The sequence below is a fragment of the Phalacrocorax aristotelis genome, chromosome 7 (assembly GCF_949628215.1).
Source record: "Phalacrocorax aristotelis chromosome 7, bGulAri2.1, whole genome shotgun sequence".
Taxonomy (NCBI): Eukaryota; Metazoa; Chordata; class Aves; order Suliformes; family Phalacrocoracidae; genus Phalacrocorax; species Phalacrocorax aristotelis.
In genome coordinates this window covers 46,064,293-46,086,499 of record NC_134282.1, presented here as the reverse complement: position 1 = coordinate 46,086,499, position 22,207 = coordinate 46,064,293, and the positions used below count along the sequence as shown (strand labels likewise).

General features: G+C 45.5%; 2 protein-coding genes across 9 annotated transcripts in view; both read left to right on the top strand.

The window, feature by feature from the left end:
• ZFAND6 (zinc finger AN1-type containing 6) overlaps positions 1-1,675 on the top strand; it is a 38,002-nt gene extending 36,327 nt beyond the window's left edge. For all 8 annotated transcript variants that reach the window (XM_075100550.1, XM_075100547.1, XM_075100546.1 and 5 more), the window contains 2 exons: positions 6-119; positions 726-1,675. In XM_075100550.1, the coding sequence (XP_074956651.1) occupies positions 6-119; positions 726-874 (263 nt within the window). In that variant the 3' untranslated portion in view covers positions 875-1,675. The remainder of the gene's footprint in view (positions 1-5; positions 120-725) is intronic.
• Positions 1,676-4,835: 3,160 nt separating this feature from the next.
• Positions 4,836-21,245, top strand: FAH (fumarylacetoacetate hydrolase). Its single transcript, XM_075100541.1, has 14 exons — positions 4,836-5,007; positions 6,798-6,908; positions 7,514-7,635; positions 8,773-8,822; positions 10,315-10,405; positions 10,945-11,039; positions 11,298-11,350; positions 12,730-12,829; positions 13,516-13,646; positions 14,424-14,499; positions 15,100-15,146; positions 16,135-16,236; positions 17,233-17,350; positions 21,027-21,245. Exons 1-14 carry the CDS (start codon positions 4,927-4,929, stop codon positions 21,104-21,106), a joined length of 1,257 nt encoding a protein of 418 aa, XP_074956642.1. The 5' UTR covers positions 4,836-4,926; the 3' UTR covers positions 21,107-21,245.
• Positions 21,246-22,207: the final 962 nt, after the last annotated feature.

Genomic DNA, 22,207 nt, shown 5'->3' with positions numbered 1-22,207 from the left:
GTTAGCTTCAGTGTCAGAGAACGCAGAGCCTACACCTGAAGAACAAGACAAGTCACTTGACAAACCAAAACAGAAAAAGAATCGTTGTTTCATGTGCAGGAAGAAGGTTGGACTTACTGGTAAGAAAATCTGATTTCACTTTTCTTAGACTTGTATAGGCTTTGGACCTTTGAAAGGTTCTTCTCTCAAGGGGAAAATGGGGCATGGTCATCTCGATGTTGTTGATTTGAAATAAAACTCAGCCAAAGGTGCTTTCAGCTTGGCTGTTACTACATTTAGTCATGTGTGTATTTTGTTTTTCAGCCTCCTGTCTTTAAGTGAAATTCATAATTCCAAATACTTCCCTTTGAAAGTCTGCTTAGCTGAGGAATTGGATGATAGTTTGCTGCTGTTCACTAAGCAGCTTTGCAGAGGTTCAGTGAAAGGGCCTAAGAAAACTTGAATTCTGCAGGGTGAAGATTCGTAAACAAAGAAAAAGCAGGTCTCTAAGAATGTGTTCTGTGCTTGTGTATCGTGTGGTAGGAAGGAATGGTCAAATCAAATCTTACTGTAATAGCTTAAAAATATATTATTTGTGATTCTTGTGCTTTCTGCAGCAGAGGCTCTTTGGCTGATTGACAGTGGTGACTGAGATTTATTGCTAGTGAGTGAACATACTCAGGATTTAAAACAAACCAGTATAATTAAGACTGTTGAAAGGTCTAAGCTACTATTTCTGTCCACAGGGTTTGAGTGTCGGTGTGGAAACGTTTACTGTGGTATGCACCGTTATTCAGATGTACACAGTTGCTCTTACAATTACAAAGCCGATGCTGCTGAGAAAATCAGAAAAGAGAATCCTGTAGTTGTTGGGGAAAAGATCCAGAAGATCTGAACTGCTGCTTCTGCTGGAATACAAAATCCTCTGACCATCTGCAGATTAAATTGACTTGAGCTTTTTTCCTTAGTCATCAGGAATGTAGAGCAGTGTATCTTGCCTAGACCTTTTAATCATGCATGTCATCAGATGAATAGATTCTTTTGGTTTTGTTTTTTTGTTTTGAAAATGACTGAACATGTATTTTCATTGCAGTTTTCTGTGGCTGAAGACTTAAGTAAACTTTACAAGTATTATCCTTTAAGATCATTTTAATTTTAGTTGAGTGCAGAGGGCTTTTATAACAAACGTGGAGAAAATATTGGAGGGCTGTGCTTTTCCAGGATAAAACATGCATGCGTTAACTTTGCAGTTTATTTTCTTGTTGTATATAGCTTTTCTCTGCAGCACAATTTCCTTTTTTTGATAATGCCTTGTATGGCACAACTAGTTATCAGTAACTGAATGTATTTTAATCATTATGGCTGCTTCTGGTTTATTTTTTCTCCCATTAACGAGAGGTTATACATGTTCGCATATTAGCTTGTTTGCACCCTCTACCTATTTATGTATGAATCATTTGTAATGAGAGTGTGTGCTGAGATTGCGTGTTTTTTGGTTTGTTTTGTTTTTTTAATTGGTTTTTGTTTTTGTGTGTGTGGGGGGAAGGCTGTATGCACTTCACTGACTGCAGGTTTCATTGGGATTACATCCATCAGTCTGTCTGTACACAAATATGAAGAATGATCTGAAGTATCTGTGCTGTATTTATGTTTATCCACGTCTTAACTTTGATTAAATAAAATTTTAAAAATTGAAGCCCCTGTGGCTGTCACTGGCATCTGTAATTTGGGTTTCTTTTGCCTTCTTTTAATGGGGACCTTCTATTGGTGGTTCCTTTACTTTACAGCGTATTTATCCACAGAGACCATCCACATCCCAATACCAGCTAACCTCTGAGGTTTATTCACCTGTTCAGCTATAACTATCAGAAAGACTGGAATTTCCAGAAGCTTGCTACTTTGTGTGCTCATACATTTTGCGCAGGGAGTTCTGTGCTTCCTGTGCAGTGTGTCACTTGTGTGCAGGAGTTGGAGTCACTTATGACAATGTACTTAAGCTGGGGGCAGACCCGCAGGTAAAACAGATGTAGCCGGTGACTAGGCTGAGGATCCACACGTGTGATTCTGGTTCTAGCAAATACAGCTGTGGCATGTGATCCAGTGTCTGACAGGCAGCACTGCACAGACTTCCTTGAAGGTAGGCGAGAGAATGGTTCCTGAGACAGTTTGTCCACTGCAATGTCCATCCTTCTGAGGCTTGAAATCCATAGGCTTCAGCATTGAGCACCACCACAACTGCCTTCCGCGTGCTCCTTGGCGTATCTGTAGGCTTGTAAGTGATCCCCATTTTGGAGTAGGAGGAGTTGGTCGTTTCTGGTCTTGTGAGGATGCTCATAACTTTGTTTTAATTAAGACTGCCTGTCTTGTTGAGGCACCGACTCTGATCTGACCATTCAACCACCCTGGTCATCCATGTAACTTAAAGGCTGAGTGGTTTATGTAGTACCGTGGTAACTTCAGCCAGCGCTGCTTATCACCAAATGTAACATTGCACTAAAGTAGAACTAATTCCTCTCCAGATGGTACTGATCTGCAGTTGAAACTTCACTTGGTGACTTGCTGCTGCTTTCAAGCATTGTGAAATAAATGAGATTGCATGGCTTTATTTAAAATGGTAAATTTTTAATCAAAGCTGGCTACATCCTTTAAAATTCTGAATGCTCTTTAAAAGCTATGGCTGGCAATTAGTAGATAAAGTGCAACATTTAGCACATAAACGCTATGCAGCAGAAGGAGCTTTCTCTGTCAGATAGCTATGGGTAGCTAGACCTGGTAATAAATGAAGTATCTTGTGCTTGCAAAAATGGCTTACCCACAATCTGTGAAGCACATGGGTCTTATTTTAAAAGAGGGAATAAATAACTTTCTGGCAAGTTTTGGTAATAGTCTGCCTTTTTATGGGTCAAAGATCCTGTATTTCCTCAGAGCATTTGCTAAACTTCCTCTTAGGCAGCACAGAGCATGGAAGAGCAGCAGTGTCTTCGTGGGTGTTCCTCAGTTTGCTTTCCTCTTTGCTGCCTCTTCCCTGTTCTCTAATCCTTTTTGGTTTGACTCCTCCCTCTTCCCTATTTCTGGTCTCCCTCCTTTTCCTAGAAGTGTCTTTTTCTGTCCCCTACATGCCCTCCCCTCCAATCTGCCTTCCATCTGACAGCCATACTTCTGGGCCAAGCAGAGAGGCAATGCTGTAGATTTCAGAATGTGGGGAAAATCATCCCGTTTGTATTTTCTGGTATCTGGGAGACTGGGAGGAAAAAAAGGTACAAGAAAAGCAACTGCCTTTGCAATTCACATAATCCCTTTACCACCACCCCTTCTGAAGCAACAACTCTTCTGGCCCTCAATTATATGGTGGGAAACGTGGCTGTGCCAAGAGGAAACCTGCCTTGCAATGCTGTGGCAGCACCAACAGCGAGGCAGATCGGCATCGGGCACTTCTGATTCCACACGTATTGTCCTCAGAGCAGTCTAATAAACCTCCTTTGGCCTGGCTCGTGCATATTTCAGAGTTAAGGATAACAAGAGAGCATATGGTCCCGATATAAACTTGCATTTAGACCGGAAATCCTCCTTTCCCTGACGCTTAAGAATTGCGTGTCATCTTTGTTTGCTTTGGCATTGGCTCTGTCTTATCATGGTGGTTGATCTGCTGCTCAGTCTGGATAGCTGGGGAAGCTTTATATTGTGTGTCATCAGTTTGAGATTAGCAGATGAACTTTCAATACCAGCACATTTGCAGTACTACGCAACACTTGAGTAAATCTGTCTCCTCAAGATGCGCAGTGCGTATTTGAAACATGCTTCCAAGACAGTTTTGATTTGTTTTTGGAGTAAGCACATTGTATACCCAGGTCCTAAACCTTGGCGTGAAACCTCTTCACAGTGTTAAACACTTCCAACAATCAGTGGAATGGAGTTGTGCCTTAGGTACAGGGGTTTTGCAGGAAATCTTACAGAAGTCTGGCCTAGGCATTGTGTTATTTAAATAAGACCCCCTTTCAAACAGCCCCATATGAGCTTGTGGCTCCACTAGTGAAGAGCTGTCACAGATGGGCTGTCATCAATGGTGGTGTGTCATCTTACACTGACTCTGGCTCTACAGCTTGCTGCGTTTCTTCTAATGAGTCTTCTCTGCCAAAAAAAAAAAAGTTGAGCAGGAAACCAGTTCTTTGGCTTGGCAGTCACTAGCATCTAACCATTTTTATTGAAAAGGGGTGGTCTTTGCTATTTAGTTCTAATTTCAAGGATATTCCCTCATGGTTTCTACTTTTCCTGGATATGAGTGAACTTCCTTCTGCAGGTGGGAGAAAGCTGGGGCTGGGAGCAGAAAGACCAGCTCCCTGCTCTTTATGCTTGGTTGCACATATGCCTCTGTTTTTAAGCTGCTGGAACAACCTGGAGAAAACAGAAGGACTTGGTCAGGCGCAGCATTTCAAAACTAAGCAGCACACAAAATGCAGTTTGAGGTGTGAGTTGTGCAACTTCCCAAGGGTTGCTGAGCTCCTCGTGGAAGAACTGCTCAGCGTGGGCATAATCATTTCACCATCGCTCAGAAGGTAAATGGGCAGAGTGATCTCTGGCCTTGGAGCTGCCTGCTCGGATCCCCCACCCGCAGTGAGGTACCTGTTAAAAGAGGCCTCAGTTTCAAGGGAGGGTTTGTGGAGCAGGAAGAGCCTGTTTCTCCAGCGGTCCCTACCTCTCTGGGTACAGTTAACAGCTGATGACTCATGCAAACCTCTGCCACTAATTAACCGCTGCCAGGGGGAGTGGGCAGAGGGGTGGGATGGAGACGGATCGGGGATTGGTTTGGGGCTGAGGACGGAGGGTGGGATTTGGTGCTTCTGTGCTCTGGGTTACAACATCTGGAGAGGATCTTCCTCCTAGGAAGGCGCGTGGCAGCCTGGGAGGTGGGGGCTCCAGTCCGTAAGCAGGGACTGCTTGGTGTTGAGCATGTCTTTCATCCAGGTAGACAAGGACTCAGATTTTCCTCTCCAAAACCTCCCCTACGGGGTTTTCTCCACTAAGGAGGAGGTGAGTAACAGCAAACTTTGTCCTTGGGGTGCTGTAATCATTGTAATTGTTCCGAGGCTATGAATAAAAGCAGAAATTCCCGGCAACCTGGGATAAAGGAAAACTTCCCAGCCTGAGACACTCGCATGGGCTTCCTGACTCAACAGCAAAACTGTTTTTTCTTAATGTGGTTATTTTAATCGTAACTTCTTTAAAATTGCGCAAAAGAAATGAGAAGTGTTAATACTTATGAGAAGTACTTTGGCTAATACATACAGCAGTAGCCACATCTCGGAAGGAAAAAGTGGAGGATTTATTTATCATTGCTCACAGAAACGTCATAATTATCTCCTGGTTTCTGCTGTCTCGGCTTATCCATGCAGGTTTTAAAAAAAGAATTTAAACCAGAAGATTGTGTTTTCTGATGTGGTATTTTCCAAAGATAAAACCGAGATGGTTCATTTAATCTCTTCCTAGACGTGTGTGTTGTTATCTAGCAAGTTTGGGTTATTTTTCTGCCTTCTCCAGTAACTGTTCTCTGAAGAAAACATCTTCACTCAAACCCTATGAAAAGACAGGCAAGGACTTACAGAAATTATTTAGGAAAATAATGTTCTAAAAGTAGCCCAATGTTTTAATGATTTCAAGCTAAAACCGTCGATGTCATTCCTGACTACCCCAGTTACAAATTAACCCGACATGACCTTCAGTTTTTTCTGCAGGAATGTTTGCTGAATAAATACGTATTATCACATTTGGAATCTTTTGTAAAATTAAAGGTTAAAAAAGAGGGTTAATGACACGAATTTTCATAGACGGTTATTCGCTTTTGGTAAGCTCGTTTTCATAATGACTGTAACTAGTTTGTCTTTATTTGTCTAAAGACATGAATAATTGAAATTTGCTTTGAATGCTGCAGCATTTTTATGACCCCCGGTACAGCTGCGGCAGATCTGCAGTGGGATCGTCCGTGCTGCTCCCCCGCCGTCGCCGCCGGCTCCGCACGCGCTTGGCGCCGGCCCCGCGAGAGCTGCGGTGGATGAACAGGGTCTTTGTGTCTTAGGTTGCATCTGTCCAGCAAACGCAGCCACAATCTACCCTACATGTGAGAAGCTGTTCCTGTAGCGATGATCTAGACTAGGGTTTGCATGCAAGTCGTGGGCTCCTTGCATGGCATGAGGATGGGTTATGTAGGGCAGCCTCATTTGACAGAGGTACAGAAATAAGGTGGCTGAGCCAGATGTGTCGTGTTCCCAGTATCATCGGTGGAGTCCAGAGCACCCTTTGTCTTCTGGGGAGGAACGGTGGTGCAGAAACGCTAGTTCTCTGTCCGATTACAGGGTTGTAGAGATGAGAGCAGTCCTGCTCGTAGTGTGTCTATGTTTCAGTTTCCCGCCTGTAGAAGGAGCAATAGCATTTTCCTACTTCACAGCATATTTCAGGTATATGGGCTTGTTCTGCAATGCTTGTCGTTAGTGAGGAGTGGGCAAATACTTCTGGGGGAAAGGGAACAGGGAAAGAAACCTTTGCTTGTCCTATCCTTCCCCCAAAACATGGGGATGAGGAGAAGGCTCTCTCCCGCCCTTCAAGGCCTGCAGCGAGTTTGCAGTGATGCTCTGCTTCTAGATCTTAACATTTTTCAGCAGCCAGTCTCATCGACTAGCTTTTAATGGTCAATTGCTATGATATCAGACCCTTGTCCCTGGTGGATTTAAATCTGTGGTCACTATCTTCCCCCGTGCCCTCTTTGGAGGATTTGTGGGTGCAAGCATAAACTCTTCTCTTTCCCCCTTCCTCTTGCTGCTTTGCAGCCTAGGCACAGGCTCGGGGTAGCAATTGGAGACCAGATTTTGGATCTCGGTGTCATTAAACATCTGTTCAATGGACCAGCTCTGGCCAACCATCAGCATGTCTTTGACCAGGTATTTATCTGAGTCTGCTGTTCCAATTTCCACACGCATTTTAGAAATATTCCAGAAGGGATTTTAGCAATTTGTGGTGAGATAATGAACATGAATGGGAGCAGGTGGGCTCTGCTTACAGGGAAAACTCATCACACCTGTGACAGCAAGGAGAGCAGAGGCATTGGGGGTCCAAAGGACGTTTTCGCTCAAAGTCTCATCAGACTTTGGCAATGCAGGGGTCTGACACAAAGCCTAAACATTGCTTAAACCCCACTTGTGCCTTCAATACTTCATGACAAGGCATTGGTTGGGATGTTAATGACAGGGAGTTTGTGTTAAGGGTAAAGATAAATACAAATGACCTGTGGTTACAGCTGCTTGAGATATCGAAGCCACTAAGGTCTGAAGAAGTGTGTTAGGACGGGCATGATGCAAACATGCAGCAGGTCCTGCTTCAGAGGACTTGTGGTGGGAGGATGGGCAATCTGGGCAGCCACCGCTGCATAACCCCGGCCTGCAGGCATTCAACCCTGGGATGAAAGTGTAGGACATCTTCCATGCATGTGGAAGTTAAAAGACCACGTTTTGCTTATCTGCCACCCCACCTCTGTGTCGCCTGCCAGCCTACCCTGAATGCCTTCATGGGGCTGGGCCGGGCGGCATGGACAGAGGCGAGGGCTTTTCTCCAGAAGCTGCTGTCGGCCGGCGAGCCGACCCTGAGGGACAACGCGGAGCTGCGGAGAAGGTGAGGGAGCGGCGAGTCGCTGCGGGGCGCGGTGACCTTTCATCTGTGCCCTGGGTCACTCGGATCGCTCGGTGATCCAAGGCACCAAAGCAAAGGTCTGAATGTGGCCACCTGCTGCCTCCGTGGGAATTAACTGGGGTTTGAGCATAGTGAGATCTTCCTTCTCTTAATTATGTCTCTGATTAGTCCTTTAACTGCCCACAGATCTGGGGTGTCTCCCTTTTTCTGGGAGCACCAAGCTCTGCCCGGGGATCTGCACGGACCTGCTGCCTCTCTCTGGAGAGCTGAGCTGGGCTGCCTGGGCAGGTGTGGGGGCAGGCGTGGGGCCAGGCCAGCTCTCTGACCACATGCCCTCCACCACGGCCTTCGATGAAGACGTGGCTGCAAGGGTCTCCATTCCACCTCTCCCAGCACTGCCCTGTCTGGAGGATCTTCTGGTGTGGGGAGACCCCCCCCAGTTGCTCCTCAGAAACCTGCTGACTTTGCTAAAACCAAATCCATTGTTGCAAATTGACTTCAGAGACAGGGCAGTGCACTGGTGTAGGAGTGGGAGGGGAGGACTGTGCTCTGCTCCATGCTGTGCTGATGGAAAACGTGCGTGTCCATTAATCACACACCTCCTTGTTTGTCCGGAGTGATGCTTTAAGTGCCGCAAGCGCCTGCCCTGGCAGCAAGCAGGAGCCGTTCCTCCCTGTCTTGCCAGGGTGATTAAGGCACATGAGCAGGAGAGGGGCTGAACGGCTGCTTGGCACGGGGACCTTCCCTGAGCAGGCTCAGCAGTTTGAATTGGGCACCCCAAGAGCCGCATCCCATAAAATCAGCCTTTACATGCAGCAGAGGCAGTATGCATGGGCACAGGGTGTTTCTCAGAGCCCCTTGGGAAACCAGCCGGCTCGCCTCAAGCGTGCCTGCCTTCCTGCTCTCACCCTGACGGATGCTCCTTTCGGTCATAACCATCCCAGTAACCGCAGCTTGTGCAGTCGTCTTAGTTTTTCTGCAACATTTTTTTGCTGCAAGGCTTTGCAAAATAAATTAAGGAAGGAGCTAGGAGAGAGAGTCAGCCTCTTATGTGCTTATAAACCACTTAGTAAGAGCTGCAAGTTTTCTGAGAGCTGAAGTCATCATTTTTCATTTCAGAGCGTTTGTACCTCAAGCTTCTGTGACGATGCACCTGCCAGCCTGCATCGGTGAGTCTCCCGCAGCTGAGGGCTGCTCAGCGCCGCCCTTTGCTCCCACCTGGAGAAGCTGCTTTATATCCAGCTTGCTCAGACAGACAGATCATAGCTGTGACAGGGAGTGGGTTTTGCAGGAACCAGAAGTAGATTATTGTACATAATGAAAGGTAGGTGCTGTCTGTGGCACAAGAATAAAAGCCCGGGGAAGCTCAATAGCAGCCAGAAAATTCCTGGATGCATTTTTCACTAAATCAGGGTTGTCTGGTGCCATATAACTCTTGTCATCAGATTGGCATCACTAAAGGGCTTTGTCACTAGAGCCAGGGAAGAAATACTTGTTTAGTTTCTAACATTTTCCACACTTGCCATCAGAAAATAATTCAGATCTTCCAAAGTTTTGCAAGGCGGATACTCCAGCACAGCCTCATAAACAAGCATGAGTCTCTGCTCCCAGACTGTTACTCTGCATCCCAAATCTTATCTTCTTCCCTCCCATGAGGCCATGGACTGCTTTGGAGTGAGGGTTTCCATATAGATACATAAACATTTTCCTGGTTTTAACAGAAATTTATATTTGGACCCAAAACACTTGATCAAAATCACTGGAGGGATGTGACCTTCACGGGAGCAGGACTTGACCGTGCCCATTTCCCAGCCAAGCCCTGTTCCTGCTGGGCACAGCCCTGGTTTGGGACAAAGTCTAGCCTGGCCCAGAGGAACCATGATGAGTTTCCATAGATGTGATACCTTCCTGCAAATAGTTTCAGGTTGAATATGTCTCGTCAGAAAATTGCTGGCTCCTAGGACTCACGCGTGCTGTGAGCGAGGGCACTGCCCTGGCAGCATGACAGGGCTGTATCACGCAGCTGCAAGTTATTTAGGTTTCCACTACGCTTACGTTCAGGTCTGTCCTGTGCATGATTCATGCTTGTCCTGAGAGCAAGCACTGGCTGTATCCTCTGCTGGGGCTGCAAGATAACTTACTGAGCTTGCAAAACAATGTAAATGCCCCCTCCCGAGCTGAGTTTTTTCCCCCTAAGCCTAATGATTTCCCCTAATGATTTCCCATTAATCTGAAAGGTGAGGAGCTGTTTGCCAGGGATGGCAGCAGAGGGCAGCAGATGTCCTGAGTATGAGCCGATTCCCTCCGCCTGGGTACCACCGGCAAGACAAAAAGAGCAGTGGGACTTGGCTTGTGTTTGGAAAGCTGGCTGCTGCTTTATGTCCTTGTGCTTTCCCCCCTCCTCGTCCCTACTGGTGGCTTCAAAAAAAGGGCCAGTTTTGTATGCATAATTTATAGGTGAACTGTTAATCACCACCTTTATGCTATTGATTACATCCCTGTGCTAATAATATTAAATGTTACTACACGCCTCTGCTTAGCGCTCTCACTCTCTCCTTTTCTGCTCTTTTCATTGCCAGCAATGTACGATGTGCTTTAGCTCCAGCAGATGAGGGACTTTCCTACCATTGATCCCTATTTTATGGGTTTCTTTTTATGCAGGAGATTACACTGACTTCTATTCTTCACGCCAGCATGCCACAAACGTTGGGATCATGTTCAGGGGGAAGGAGAATGCTTTAATGCCTAACTGGTGGGTAGTGCAGGTTTTTCTCTGGTGCAGCATTATTTTGCCTCCTTATCTGTACACATATATTATTTTTTAAAGATCTGAGTAGTCTTTCAGGAAAATGCTGATTTCAATTCATAGCAGATGAGAATCTGTACTGTCAAGAGTTTGATACCAGAACTGAAAACCACATTTCCCCAGCCTTAGCCAAGTCTGTGCTGCATTTTGTTGCAGCAGCCACACCAATTACGATGCCGCCCTCTGGTTCAAAGACAGATTTACCTAAGAAATTGTTTTTTGCTGAGTGACAAGAAAGCAGGGTTTAATCTCCAAGGAATTAAGTGGAGCAGTGGCACAGAATTGCGCTGAGATTGCTACATGGCTTTGGATTATAGTTTGCTCACATCTTTATATCAGAGCAAGTAAGGTGCAAATGTCTGTGCTCACCTATGCAGAGCCTTCTCCCTGTACCTTGCACCCCTATGGCGCATCTGCCCCAAAAAGCTGCTCTGGATGGCGATGGTTACACAGCTAACCTGGGCTCTGTGATGCTCTTCCTCAAGGCTGCACCTCCCTGTTGGTTATCACGGCCGGGCATCGTCTGTCGTGGTGTCTGGGACACCCATCCGGAGACCTGTGGGGCAAATGAGACCTGATGGTGAGTCCATGGTAGGCTTTTAATGTGCCTTCTTTTTTTTAATTATTATTTTAACTCATCGTCATAGAGTAGTGGAGAGGAAGAGTATGGGAGGTGGTGTCTAAAATCCAGCCTGGGGTCAGGGCAAGAGGAAGCCCTGAGTTAAGTCCATCTTGTGTTTGCATGCCAGGCAGCATCAGCTGCTCTGTTTCTTCTGGCTGTTACTTGTATTTCCCTACCTGCCTCCCTGTCATAAAATAGTGTTTCTTCTACCCACAGATAAACCTCCAGTGTTTGGTGCTTGTAAGCGTCTGGATATCGAGTTAGAAATGGTAAGATGGGGCTTTTTTCCCCTACCATTGAAAAATATTAAAACAGAAACAGGGAGGAAGAGGTAGGTTTAGCTTCTTTTGAAATGAGTGTCTCATAAGGCCGGATCCTGTGTTTCCCCCTGAGCAGCCTGTGCAGCAGACAATAAAGATTTCTGTGGAGGAAACCTTCCCTTCTGCCGAGTTGCAGGGTGCGTTAACGCACTGAGTAGTTTGCTAATACAGCTTTCAGGCTGGAAACAGCTCGTCTGGCCAAATCTGAGCACTGCTGCAGTCTGGAAGCAGGCAGGCATAATTCTTTTTATCAGACACCACAGGCCGTTATCTGGTTAGCAGTTACCTCTGCACTGCAGCCAGCAGCTCTTAATGGACGCCGGGGATTTTGGAAGTACAGTCTGTCTGTGCCTTGAGTGTAGAGCAGAGGAAGCTATGAGCTCTTGGGAGGGCAATTCAAACTCCTCATTCTTCTGGCTGGAAAGATGAAACTTGTGGGTGTTGTGACAAAACATCCTTGGAAGGTGCATCATCTTGTGGCTTCGTGTGGTCCAGAAGGGAGAGTTTTATAGGATTGTTCAGTGGGTTTATACAATTTATATAATTTTTATATGATTTATTCCCCATCTCTCCCCCTTAAAATAAAAAAAAAAAAGTGGAAGAAGTCTAATATTAAGGGAAATGGTATTAAAAATGAACTGAAAACCCTTAACGCCTTGTGCTTTGCAGATCAGTGCTATGAAGTGGGAGGCAGTCCCATAAAGTGGCGTACACAAAGTGCTGCCATACCTCTGCTTTGCAGCCTGAGCATTACCGCTGGCTGCTGTGAGAGCAGATTTAGATTGATGAAGGCTTTGGAAGAAAAAACTTCCATACTGTTGGCAGAAGGAGACAACTGAGATTCCCTATAGAATTCTCTGCCACATGCTCAGGCTGAACATTTTCTAATGGAGCAAGTGTAGGCACCCGGTTCATGACCTGTTTTAGTTACTGGGCGCATTTCTCCACCTGCCTCCTCTTCCCCACTGTCACAACAGGCTCCAGCCACATTCAGCATCCCCTCAGACGACTTTAAACTTGTTCCTGTTCACCGTCTGCATCTGCTTTCTAATTAGGAGGGACAATTTTTACTCCTGCATTTTGACAACATCATGCCCTTGTTTAATGACTGTTTCTTAGCAACACAGTGCTCTTAAGTATTTCAAGCCTGCCAGCTTCATGGAGGGGAAGAAAGAGGGAGTAGGCCATGGAGTTTGTCTAATTGTGTATGGGAAAGGATGCAAAATCTCATCCTGTCAGGCCTCTTGCTTGTGCGTGTAACCCTCTGTGCAGTAAAGATTTTTAGCTTCAAGAACTTCCTTAATCAATGTTTTGCTTTTCAATTTCAGGCATTCTTTGTAGGTCCTGGAAACAAGTATGGGGAGCCAATTCCTATCAGCAGAGCCCAGGATCACATCTTTGGGATGGTCCTTATGAATGACTGGAGCGGTAATCGGTGCTGCAGGAGTCTGCCTGGAGAGGGGGTTACAGCGTCATGGGAAAACTTAGGGATAAATTATATATTTTAATAGTAGAATAGTGATCACTGAAACCACTGTGTATGGTTGCAAGGGATGAAAATGAAATGCTGTCTGCATTTCTCAGGCTCTATCTCAATCCATCTTCGATCAATCAGTAGAACCAGAAATTGCTGCCTAATGAAGATTTATTTACTTATGAAAGAGCTAATATCAGTCTAGTTTCTTCTGGGCAGGGATGAAGCAGCCCTAAGGATGGTGATTCCTACAAAGGATTGATTTCAGTGTCAGGAGTAGGAAAAGGATGTGGCAATCACAAATCCCTCATTCTCTGCAGAGATTTAACTAGTTGAAATTGGCCCTACGACTGGCATAGACCATTAGCTGGGTGTAAAAGCATTAAACTGAGGATATAAACATACAGGTTATATGGGGATGGCCTGACTTGTTTTAATTATTGCTGACTTTTCTTCCTAATCTAACTGGTCTAAGAAAATTGGTTTGAGGGTCTGAAAGGGATGGATTTCAATCAGGATTTGGGCACAATGGCTAGAAAAGGGTGGTGATAACTCTTCCAATCCTTGTTACTCTGTCACAGGTGCGATGGCAACTCCTAAGATATGTTTAACAGTATTGCTTTGAATTTTCTCTTCCTAGCCCGTGACATCCAGAAATGGGAATATGTTCCTCTGGGTCCGTTCCTGAGCAAAAGCTTTGGCACAACCATCTCTCCTTGGGTTGTTACCATGGAAGCTCTCATGCCATTCGTGTTGCCAAACCCTGTCCAGGTTAGCAAGAGAAAGGGTTGAAATAAAGGAAAAGCACTGCTAGAAAAATCTCAGCAGAACTGGTAGGTCCCATCAGTAGAAATCACTGAGCTGTGTCAGTGCCAAGCACTTCCTTCACAGAGTTTACAAGTGTGATCCCGCTTCCAAACACATGAAGGCACCCTGGGCCCTCTGAGTTCAAATGCTCGTTGATGTCACTGGCGCTGGCACATGGTGCCCTGAGTTGTCATCCTGCCTGCTTGAGCCGGCCAGAAAAATCATCTCCCTTAAAACACCTGGAAAATAAACCAATCGGAGAGCTTCTTGTTAGCATTTGGTAGCACTTAGCATCCAGAAAGCAGTGGAGAGAGAGCGGACTCAAGCCAAAACACTTTGTACAAGCATTTCCAGTTGTCTGTATTATGTAGATGTTTAGTTAAAATTGAAAAAGATAATGAAGAGTCTTGCAGAGAACTCACCATCTTCTCTGTGCAGGCACAGAGCAAAGGTGTGCAAACACTGTATTTCTTTTGGATTAACACCAACACTGTAATAATGGAGAAGGCTTTTGGAGCCCACGTGCAGAAAAAGGCATCAGATTATATGGATATCACATCTGTTCAGAAAGAGCTTTAAAAGGGTGCGCATGAGAGCAAGCAAAGCAACAATGTGAGCAGTAACAACGGTGAAGTAAATGGGGTGTGCAGCGCAGGCTGGTTAAACAAAAGTCACTGGGACAGTTCGTGGAATTTTTCCTTTCTGCTTGTTTAGACTGTGATGCCTTTTATATGCTTTTAGGATCCCAAGCCACTGCCCTACCTTCAGGATAAAGAACCCTACACTTTTGACATCAAGCTCTTTGTTGCTGTTAAAGGTACGGCAATGCTGAGTGGGTTATAAAGCTGAAATTGCCAATTAAGGAATGCAGAACCACCACGTATTTCAGACAATTTGCTCTTGGCTCTGCGGTCTTCCTTTTCCATCTTTGCCCAGATTGCCTCTGTCAGAGAAGGAGGCAAAGATCTTCATGCTCCCCGTTGGCTGTGCAGCAATATGTCAAGTAAGGAGTGCCTCCCAGATGATCACCTTACGATGAGGAGGGTCCCTGTGGGTTCTGCCTGCATGGGCAGGGGTAAGCAGGGCATGGAAAGAGCTGATGTATGTGGGATTCAGATATTAACCCAATCCAGACCCCCAGCTCACGGCCCCGCTGACCAGCAGATCCAGGTGTTGCTCCTGTAGTACCGCTGAGAGTAGGAAACGAGCAGCTTGATACTACCCTGGTACCACCCATATGCTTGTTTTCTATGAATTGCTGGCCTTCATATCAATAGAAAATGTTATTACTTGTTTCTTGCTATAGATTACAGTGATAAAAGAAGTCTCCATCCATCTGTAAAATCAAAAGACTCCAACACCATTCATCCAACACAAACAAATTGCTTCCCTGTTCCTTATTTTTTATTTTCTGCAGGAGAAGGAATGAGCGTGCCAACTACTATATGCAGAACCAATTTCAAGGTAAGCCTCCAGTATCTTTTATTTGTTTGAAATCTTGCTGATGCCATCATCTCCAGCCTTAGGGAATTTCAAACACTGATTTCTGCATTAGCTGAAGATCAGACCTGGTGCATGCATGTGTAGGGGACAGAGGGGAGAGAGTAGAGGGTGGTGATAGTTCACCTCTACTGAGATGGAAACACCTGAATGCTCAAGCACTGAAGAAGGGGGCAGCTCTTTCTGCTGCTAGGTGTAGGGTGGTCAGAGCATCCTAAGTTGGGTGCTCCCTTGGCAGGGAGCGGTGAGAACGGAGGACTTGCAGGCAAAGGGAATTGCCTGTTGCCTTGCCGAGGTGCAATACAGCTTTGCAGTCGCAGCTGGTAATTTAGATGCAGACTCGCTGCTGCAACACCGCTCTGAGCCTGGGTCTGCCCCAGCCCCTCTGCGGGCAGCGTGGTGGCTCTGCCTCTACAGGCTGATTGAAGCCAGGAGGTATATGTACCAGCTGCAGGATTTCTCAGTCAATTTTATACCCATATTTGGTTCTTTGCATAGTAATTACCTAAATCAGTAAATCAGTAGTCAGGAAATCAGTAATAAGGAGATTTTCCTATAAAGCCATTAAAATACTGGACTTAATCATGGATCCTGGGTCAGCAGTGCTGACCTTAAAGAGGAAGCAGGAGAGAAATGACATTCCGCTGAAAGAAGAGAAATTTTAAGGGACTAAATTGCATGTTAAAGTATGTGTTTTATATGCATATGGAGGCTCCTGGTCATCATTTAGAAAGCGATCAGCCAGGCCACAGTAACTACTGAGAATGCAGCACTAAGTAACTGTGGAGGTTGCTTTTAGGCTGCTGAAAGTTCCTGATTAAATATGGAAATTTTCTTTAGGGACAGTCTTACCAGCATCATCCTGAGAATGCAATACATTCTGCATAGCCTAGTGGCATGCCAGAGAGGTTTGTCCTTCATTGCTTTAGCCTCCTCTTCCTCCTTCCCGCAGCATATGTACTGGACCATGAAACAGCAGCTGGCTCATCACTCGATCAACGGGTGCAACCTCAGACCTGGAGATCTCCTGGCCTCTGGCACAATCAGTGGACCCGTAAGTGTTTAAATAATGACAGTCACAGAGAACTGGTCAGCAATCCAAAAACAACTGAGCAGGGCTTTGGGTCTAAGACCTGTTTGACTTGAGCACCCATGAAAATGCCTGCGGTTCTTTCCTAGGCACTTTGAGCTGGTGCTTTGGTAGCCCCAAAATCACACTGAGAAGTGGTGGTGTTTTTGTTGTCGTTAGTTTTGGGGTTTTAATCTCTCCTGTACTCCTTTCCCTAAGAACTATTTTACTACAGATGCAAATTAATGTCTGTGCACAAGCATCCACGTGGCCAATTTATGCTCTATGAAATGCAGCTTTTTTATTTCTGCAAAGAATGTGAAAGGTGCATTGATACAACTTTTAGTTTCTCTAATACTACATATTTGGAGCTGACTTCACATGCTGTTATTCACCCTGAACTGCCATAGGGACAGTTGTTGCAATATACGGGTAACTTGCACTTTCTGAAACGTCGAATATAAATCCTGTTCATGCTGTCTGAAAGATAGCCTCAGGTAAGTTATTTCCAAGTTGGGATACCTATACTTCCATTTTGACCATTTCTGAAGTGCTTTTTGCTTCCTTCAAACTATTGTACTGCAGACTGACGTTAAAGACTTACAAACATTTGCCAGCTTTGCTCTTCTGAAGTACAAAATGGAAATAATAATCCAAAACATGACTACATAAAAGCATTGGATTTGTAGAAGTGCCCTGGATTTGTTTCCATTCTTGCTGTAGCAGACCCAAACTACTTTGATAGGGTTTGGCACTATGTTAAATACACCAGGTAACGGCTGTAAGCATGACTGCTTATAGCGAGCAAGCAATTAAAATGCAAAGGCAGGAAAACAAGCCAGTGTATCAATGAATTAAAATAAAAGCAAAAGTCTGTTCTACAGAGCTCAGGTATTTGTGTGTCTACTTCCAGCAGCAAGTAACTCAACAGCAGGACAGATACTAAAAAGTTGTTTATTTGTTTATGAACTCTTGCTGCAGGAGCCGGAGAGCTTCGGCTCCATGCTGGAGCTGTCCTGGAATGGAACAAAAGAAATCCCTCTTGGCAGTGGACAGTCTCGTAAATTCCTGCAGGATGGAGACGAAATCATTTTGACAGGTAATGGCCGAACAAGTGCTCTTACACTGCACCAAGGACATGTTCCCATAGATTGATCCCAGTAGTGTAAGCGCCTGGTGGGGAGATGGGCTGTTCTGTACAAACCTGCCAGGCAAGCACAGTTGTTTCCATCCCACGTGTCAGGAGGCAAAAGCAGGTAGATAGAAATTTCCCTGCAATAAATGCTTTCTGGATTAGATTATTTGCTTTGCTAAGTACTTAATGATCTTGCTCTGCCTGCATGTGTGCTAAGGGGGTAATGGAGGTAGGTGTGCCTTTATGGGAGAAAATATCCCGGGACTAGAAGCAGTTGATGTATAGTTGCTGCCACAGTCCAAGTTTGCATGTGGAGCAGAGCTTGGCAAGTGCTGAAAAAAAAGTTATTTTGCAACTAATATTTCATTTGTAACACAGGCATATTCAGTGAAATGTGTTGCAAATCAAATATCTGGGAAAGAGCATGAAGCCTGCTAGAAGAGCTGACCAGCTCCCTTCTGAAAAGGGCTGTGCTTGAGAGCTGTTTCATGCTGGGCCATGGTTTTTCATCTTGATAAACTAAGGATTTTATGTATTAAAGTCTACCATGGTGTTTTGTGATCTAAATCCCACTCCTACTTGTTTTTAATCCAAAGACTACTGAAAAACAAATCTATTTTTTCCTTTCCTCTCATCTTGTCAACCCTTTTATGGCTTTGAGGTGGCAAATAGTTGGCAAGAACAGCCATGAGAAACTTTTGATTCAAGCCTGCATACGCCTTTGCTACATCGCCTACTGAATTTTTAGAGAATATCTTCTCGGATGTTGTGCATTATCAGATGAGACCCAGCCAGCATCACACCTGGCTCTGAGCAACCCCATCATGCTGATGTGATCAGAGAGAGTCTGCACAGAGAACAAAATGGCTCAAATGACGAGAAAACACTTAGAAACATGACTTAGGGCAGAGAAAATGTGAGTCACTAATGCCTATGCAGCAACCTGAAGGACATGACGGTGTGATGCTGATATGTGTTCACATACCTGTACCTGCTTAATCCAACCACAACTTTTAGGATTATTTCCAGAAAGCTTTTTAACAAAACCCAAGAACTTTTCTGTGATAAAAAAAAAAAAATATGGATGTATTCCAGTCTCCCAGTGATGGCTCCATAGGTGGTTTAGTAGTGCTGCAGCCAGAGCCCCAGTGCCTCCTGTCTCGCAGCCTACGCAGTAGCTTTGAGAATCATGTTTCTGTGAGGTGCTGCCAGTTTTGCAGAGGAAGTTGCTGAGACAATGTAGATTGAGTTGTACTGGAGAGAGCCATAGAGGATGAAACCAAGGAGTCCCCAATACCTCTGACATCCTTCAGCCTCCCAACAACCCAGCAACTATTCATGCTGCAACATGTAGGTGTCTGATGCTGCTCTCCATAGGTTCCCTATACATCCAGTGCAGACACTCCTCCAGCAATTCAGAGTACCACATTGCCCTCCAGAGTTGCAGGTCTCCCTCCAGTAACTGTGCCAGGAGCCCTAAATTAGGGTACGGTTGTGTATTACAAACGTCCCTTTGGAGTTATGTGCTGACATCCTTATTGGCAACGAGCACCTTGCAGTTTGGGACCTGCCACCCGAGGGACAAATGGGACTAGACCATGACCCAGGTTGTTCTTCCTGCCCAGAACAAGCCGTGTTAAATACTTCAAATCCTGAATGTCTTTAATATTTAAAGATGGCATGGCGATGATGTTAACCTGGATGAAGGCACTGTTGCCCCAGTGGGACAGTCTCATGTTAATCAGGCTGCTGTGCTATTTTACACTAGCAACAGTTTGTGACTGTAGTGATCAGGGCATCGTGCCATTCGCGAGAGGCAGGTGCTGCTGGGGCTGTCTGCTGGGACAGTTTGGGATCTGCTCCTATTTTGTGATGTATGTCACATCCAGTGCCTTAAGGCACCCTTGAGGCAGGGCTAGTGCTATTGCATCCACTCCCGAGGCTGTGCCATTAGCTCTTGCCAAGTGCCCAACCCATAATTTCTACTCTCCTATTTCAACTTTGTGGTTTTGCTCCCCTTGTGGGAGCTATTTCAGAGCCCTAACACATAAAATGAGAGAAATATATTTTTCCCAAGAAGCGTGTCTCGGGGAAGGAGCATTGCAAGGGAAGGTTTGCTGACGGTGTGCTGTGGTCTGTTGCAAAAATCTCTCTGTAGCTCCTTGGCACTCTGCTCAGGCCAATGCTGCTGGCAGAACAGAGCTTGCTTTGTTAAATATGCTGCTCCTTGGTACTGCTCTAAATCGTAGATGACAGCGGGGATAACTAAACTGGACTGAAATAACAAGCCCATGCTCAAAGGGAAGGTGGCAATGAAGCCTAATGAGACAAATGGAAACTGAGCTGAGCCTTAGAGCAAGTGTCTTACTCAAATATTGCTTACGAATGAGGATTACCCGGCAGATACTGGGATGGTGTCTGTGGGCAGGCCGTTACACAAGCACATACAGACACTGCTGTCCTTGGAAAAGCTTCATTTCAGCCTGGCTGCGAAAGCTGCACTGTGGGTTAGAGCTGGCGGGATCTGTCTTCATGCTGCAAAAACTTTGGCTGTCCTGCAGCCTGATCCCACCCGTCCTCCTCTTCCTCAGAGGAGGTTTCCACTGATTTGTTCTTCGGGTGGGAATTAGGGTAAAGGTCTGTTCTGTTCAGCTCCCTCTTGGCTTCTCGAAGGCAGCTGGATTTTATCACGTGCAGGGAAGATGATGTATTCCATTACTTTAGGAAAAACCACCTCTAACTATGAAACCAGTCCTTAAAATACAGCATATGCCACTTGTGTCCTTCCTTTGATCAGCTGTTGCTGCGCAGAGCTACAGTAGCTCTCCTCAGCTGTTTCTTTCCAGAATAGTCTCCCCAGATGGACCAGAAGCCCCTGGCTGTGTCCCCTCCCCTCCTTCATCTGCAGCTTTGCTAATGGATGCTCTTTCTGGAGCAGCTTGGCTGGTCTGTGGCAGCAAGAGGCGCTGCGGCACCTCCATCTTAATGTCATCTCTCCCATCATGCAGGAGCAGAGAGATTGAATTGCCCTGTAGTTAGAGATGGTGTCACAGGCTGGTAACTTCAGCAGCAGTCAGCAGACCTTCAGTGCCTGTTTATATAATAGAGGATAAATGAAGATTTTGAGTCAGATACTGAGTTTTTCATGGAACTAAATTACTCGATTTTAGCAACTGAAACAGATTCTGCAAGGGTAGGCCCTGCTGTTTGAGAGGGTTTAATGATCGTCTTTCTGTCTATAAGCATCCCAATGTCCCAAGAGCAGTCTTAATGCTGCAGAAAGATAATCCAGGTTTACTTTACTAATTGCAAGGCTGGGCCAGGCAGCAAATCAGTTTGCCAGTTAGATTGATGATGCTGCAGGTTAGGTTTAAAACCAGAAATATTGCACATCTTGTTTTCTCTTTCATCATATTCACTGAACTTGCATATTGCTGTGTTGAACATTTTGTGCTTCTTTTTTCTTTTTTTTATATTCCGGGCTACTTGAACTCTTCCAGGTGTTTTGTTTTTTACCCCTCGTTGCATTTCTGAAATGTTTTCACTTGTTTTTGGTCTCTTCATGCCTTTATTCACTTTTATTCCTGGTAAAACCCTGCTGTCCTTACAGAACAAGCTGTCTGTTGTTTTCTGGCCTCAGGTTACTGCCAGGGCAATGGCTTCCGCGTGGGATTCGGCCAGTGCTCGGGAAAAATCCTTCCAGCCCTGTCGGATCCGTGATGACTGGAGTAAGGGGACATCCGAGGAGGAGGATCACTCTCCCTGCCTCTAACAGTCATGCAGCTTTATTCACATTTATTATTTTTATAGGAGTGATTGGAATCTTATTATTTTTAATTATCAATAAATATCTTAAAGATGAATGTGGCTATCTGGTGTGATAAGAAAAGGACTTCAGTGCTAGCTGAAAATTCTTGGAATAAGAATATGATGATTGAAATGGAAAGTGTGATTCTTAACTCTTCTAATGTATTAATAGTTTTTTCATAATTATAAAAAGAGGCTTTCAAGTAAGCTTATCTAAAAATACTTTAAAGAAAACCTGTGTAGGCTTTGGAGCTCAGCCCTTACACTGCAGCACCAATGAGTTCCTGGAAATAAATCCCAGCAGGTTGCAACCTGCAGCTGTCACCCTCCCTTTGCCCCGGTAGCAGGCAGCTTGATCCTACCCCGCCTGCCCTTACACAAGCAGAGGCAACTCTCCATGCCCCAGAACAAAGGATGATGCCAGCTGTGAGCTGGGAGTCTGTATTGGGGCACCCCTCAAAAGAGAGCATGGAGATTCCTTGTGCATCTTGCCCTGGTTCTAGAGAAGTGAATTCCCCATTTCTCTCATCGCTGGGGTTAGGGAGGCAGGGTGAACTTCATGGCTGGAGTGAACCCCAGGTGCTCACTAGTGGCAGTCACACTTTGTCACCTAACGGGCTGCGGTAAGAGGACACTGAGGAGGCAGACCCCCTTCCTGCACTCCTGAAAGGCATCTCTTGCCGTGGCATCCCCTTGCAGCAGGCAGTAAACACAGCCACATGCCACTTTTCTCAAGTGTAAAGGGCATCTGCTGTCTCCCGCTGGTCTACAAATCAATTTAACTCTATGGCCAAGTGCCAAATCGCATCAGTTAGAGGATATTACTGACTGAAGGAGCTCAGGAGACCGGATAATGAACTCTTGTACAGTGCAAGGGGAACTTGTTAAATATTTGCTTGGTCCTCAAAGTGAAGAGGCTGATGAGGCTGCTGGCTTCGTGCAGCGACAGCAGGATGAGCGTAGGCTGCTGCTTTCTCGTGGCTGCCCCGTTGCTCCTCCCGAGGTCTGCTGGGT

Bases quoted from the DNA above. Each gene is read 5' to 3' on its own strand.
- FAH (XM_075100541.1), top strand. From the start codon at position 4,927: ATGTCTTTCATCCAGGTAGACAAGGACTCAGATTTTCCTCTCCAAAAC. The intron at 7,636-8,772 runs GTGAGGGAGCGG...TTTTCATTTCAG, and splicing joins AACGCGGAGCTGCGGAGAAG to AGCGTTTGTACCTCAAGCTT. The intron at 17,351-21,026 runs GTAATGGCCGAA...TTCTGGCCTCAG, and splicing joins AGACGAAATCATTTTGACAG to GTTACTGCCAGGGCAATGGC.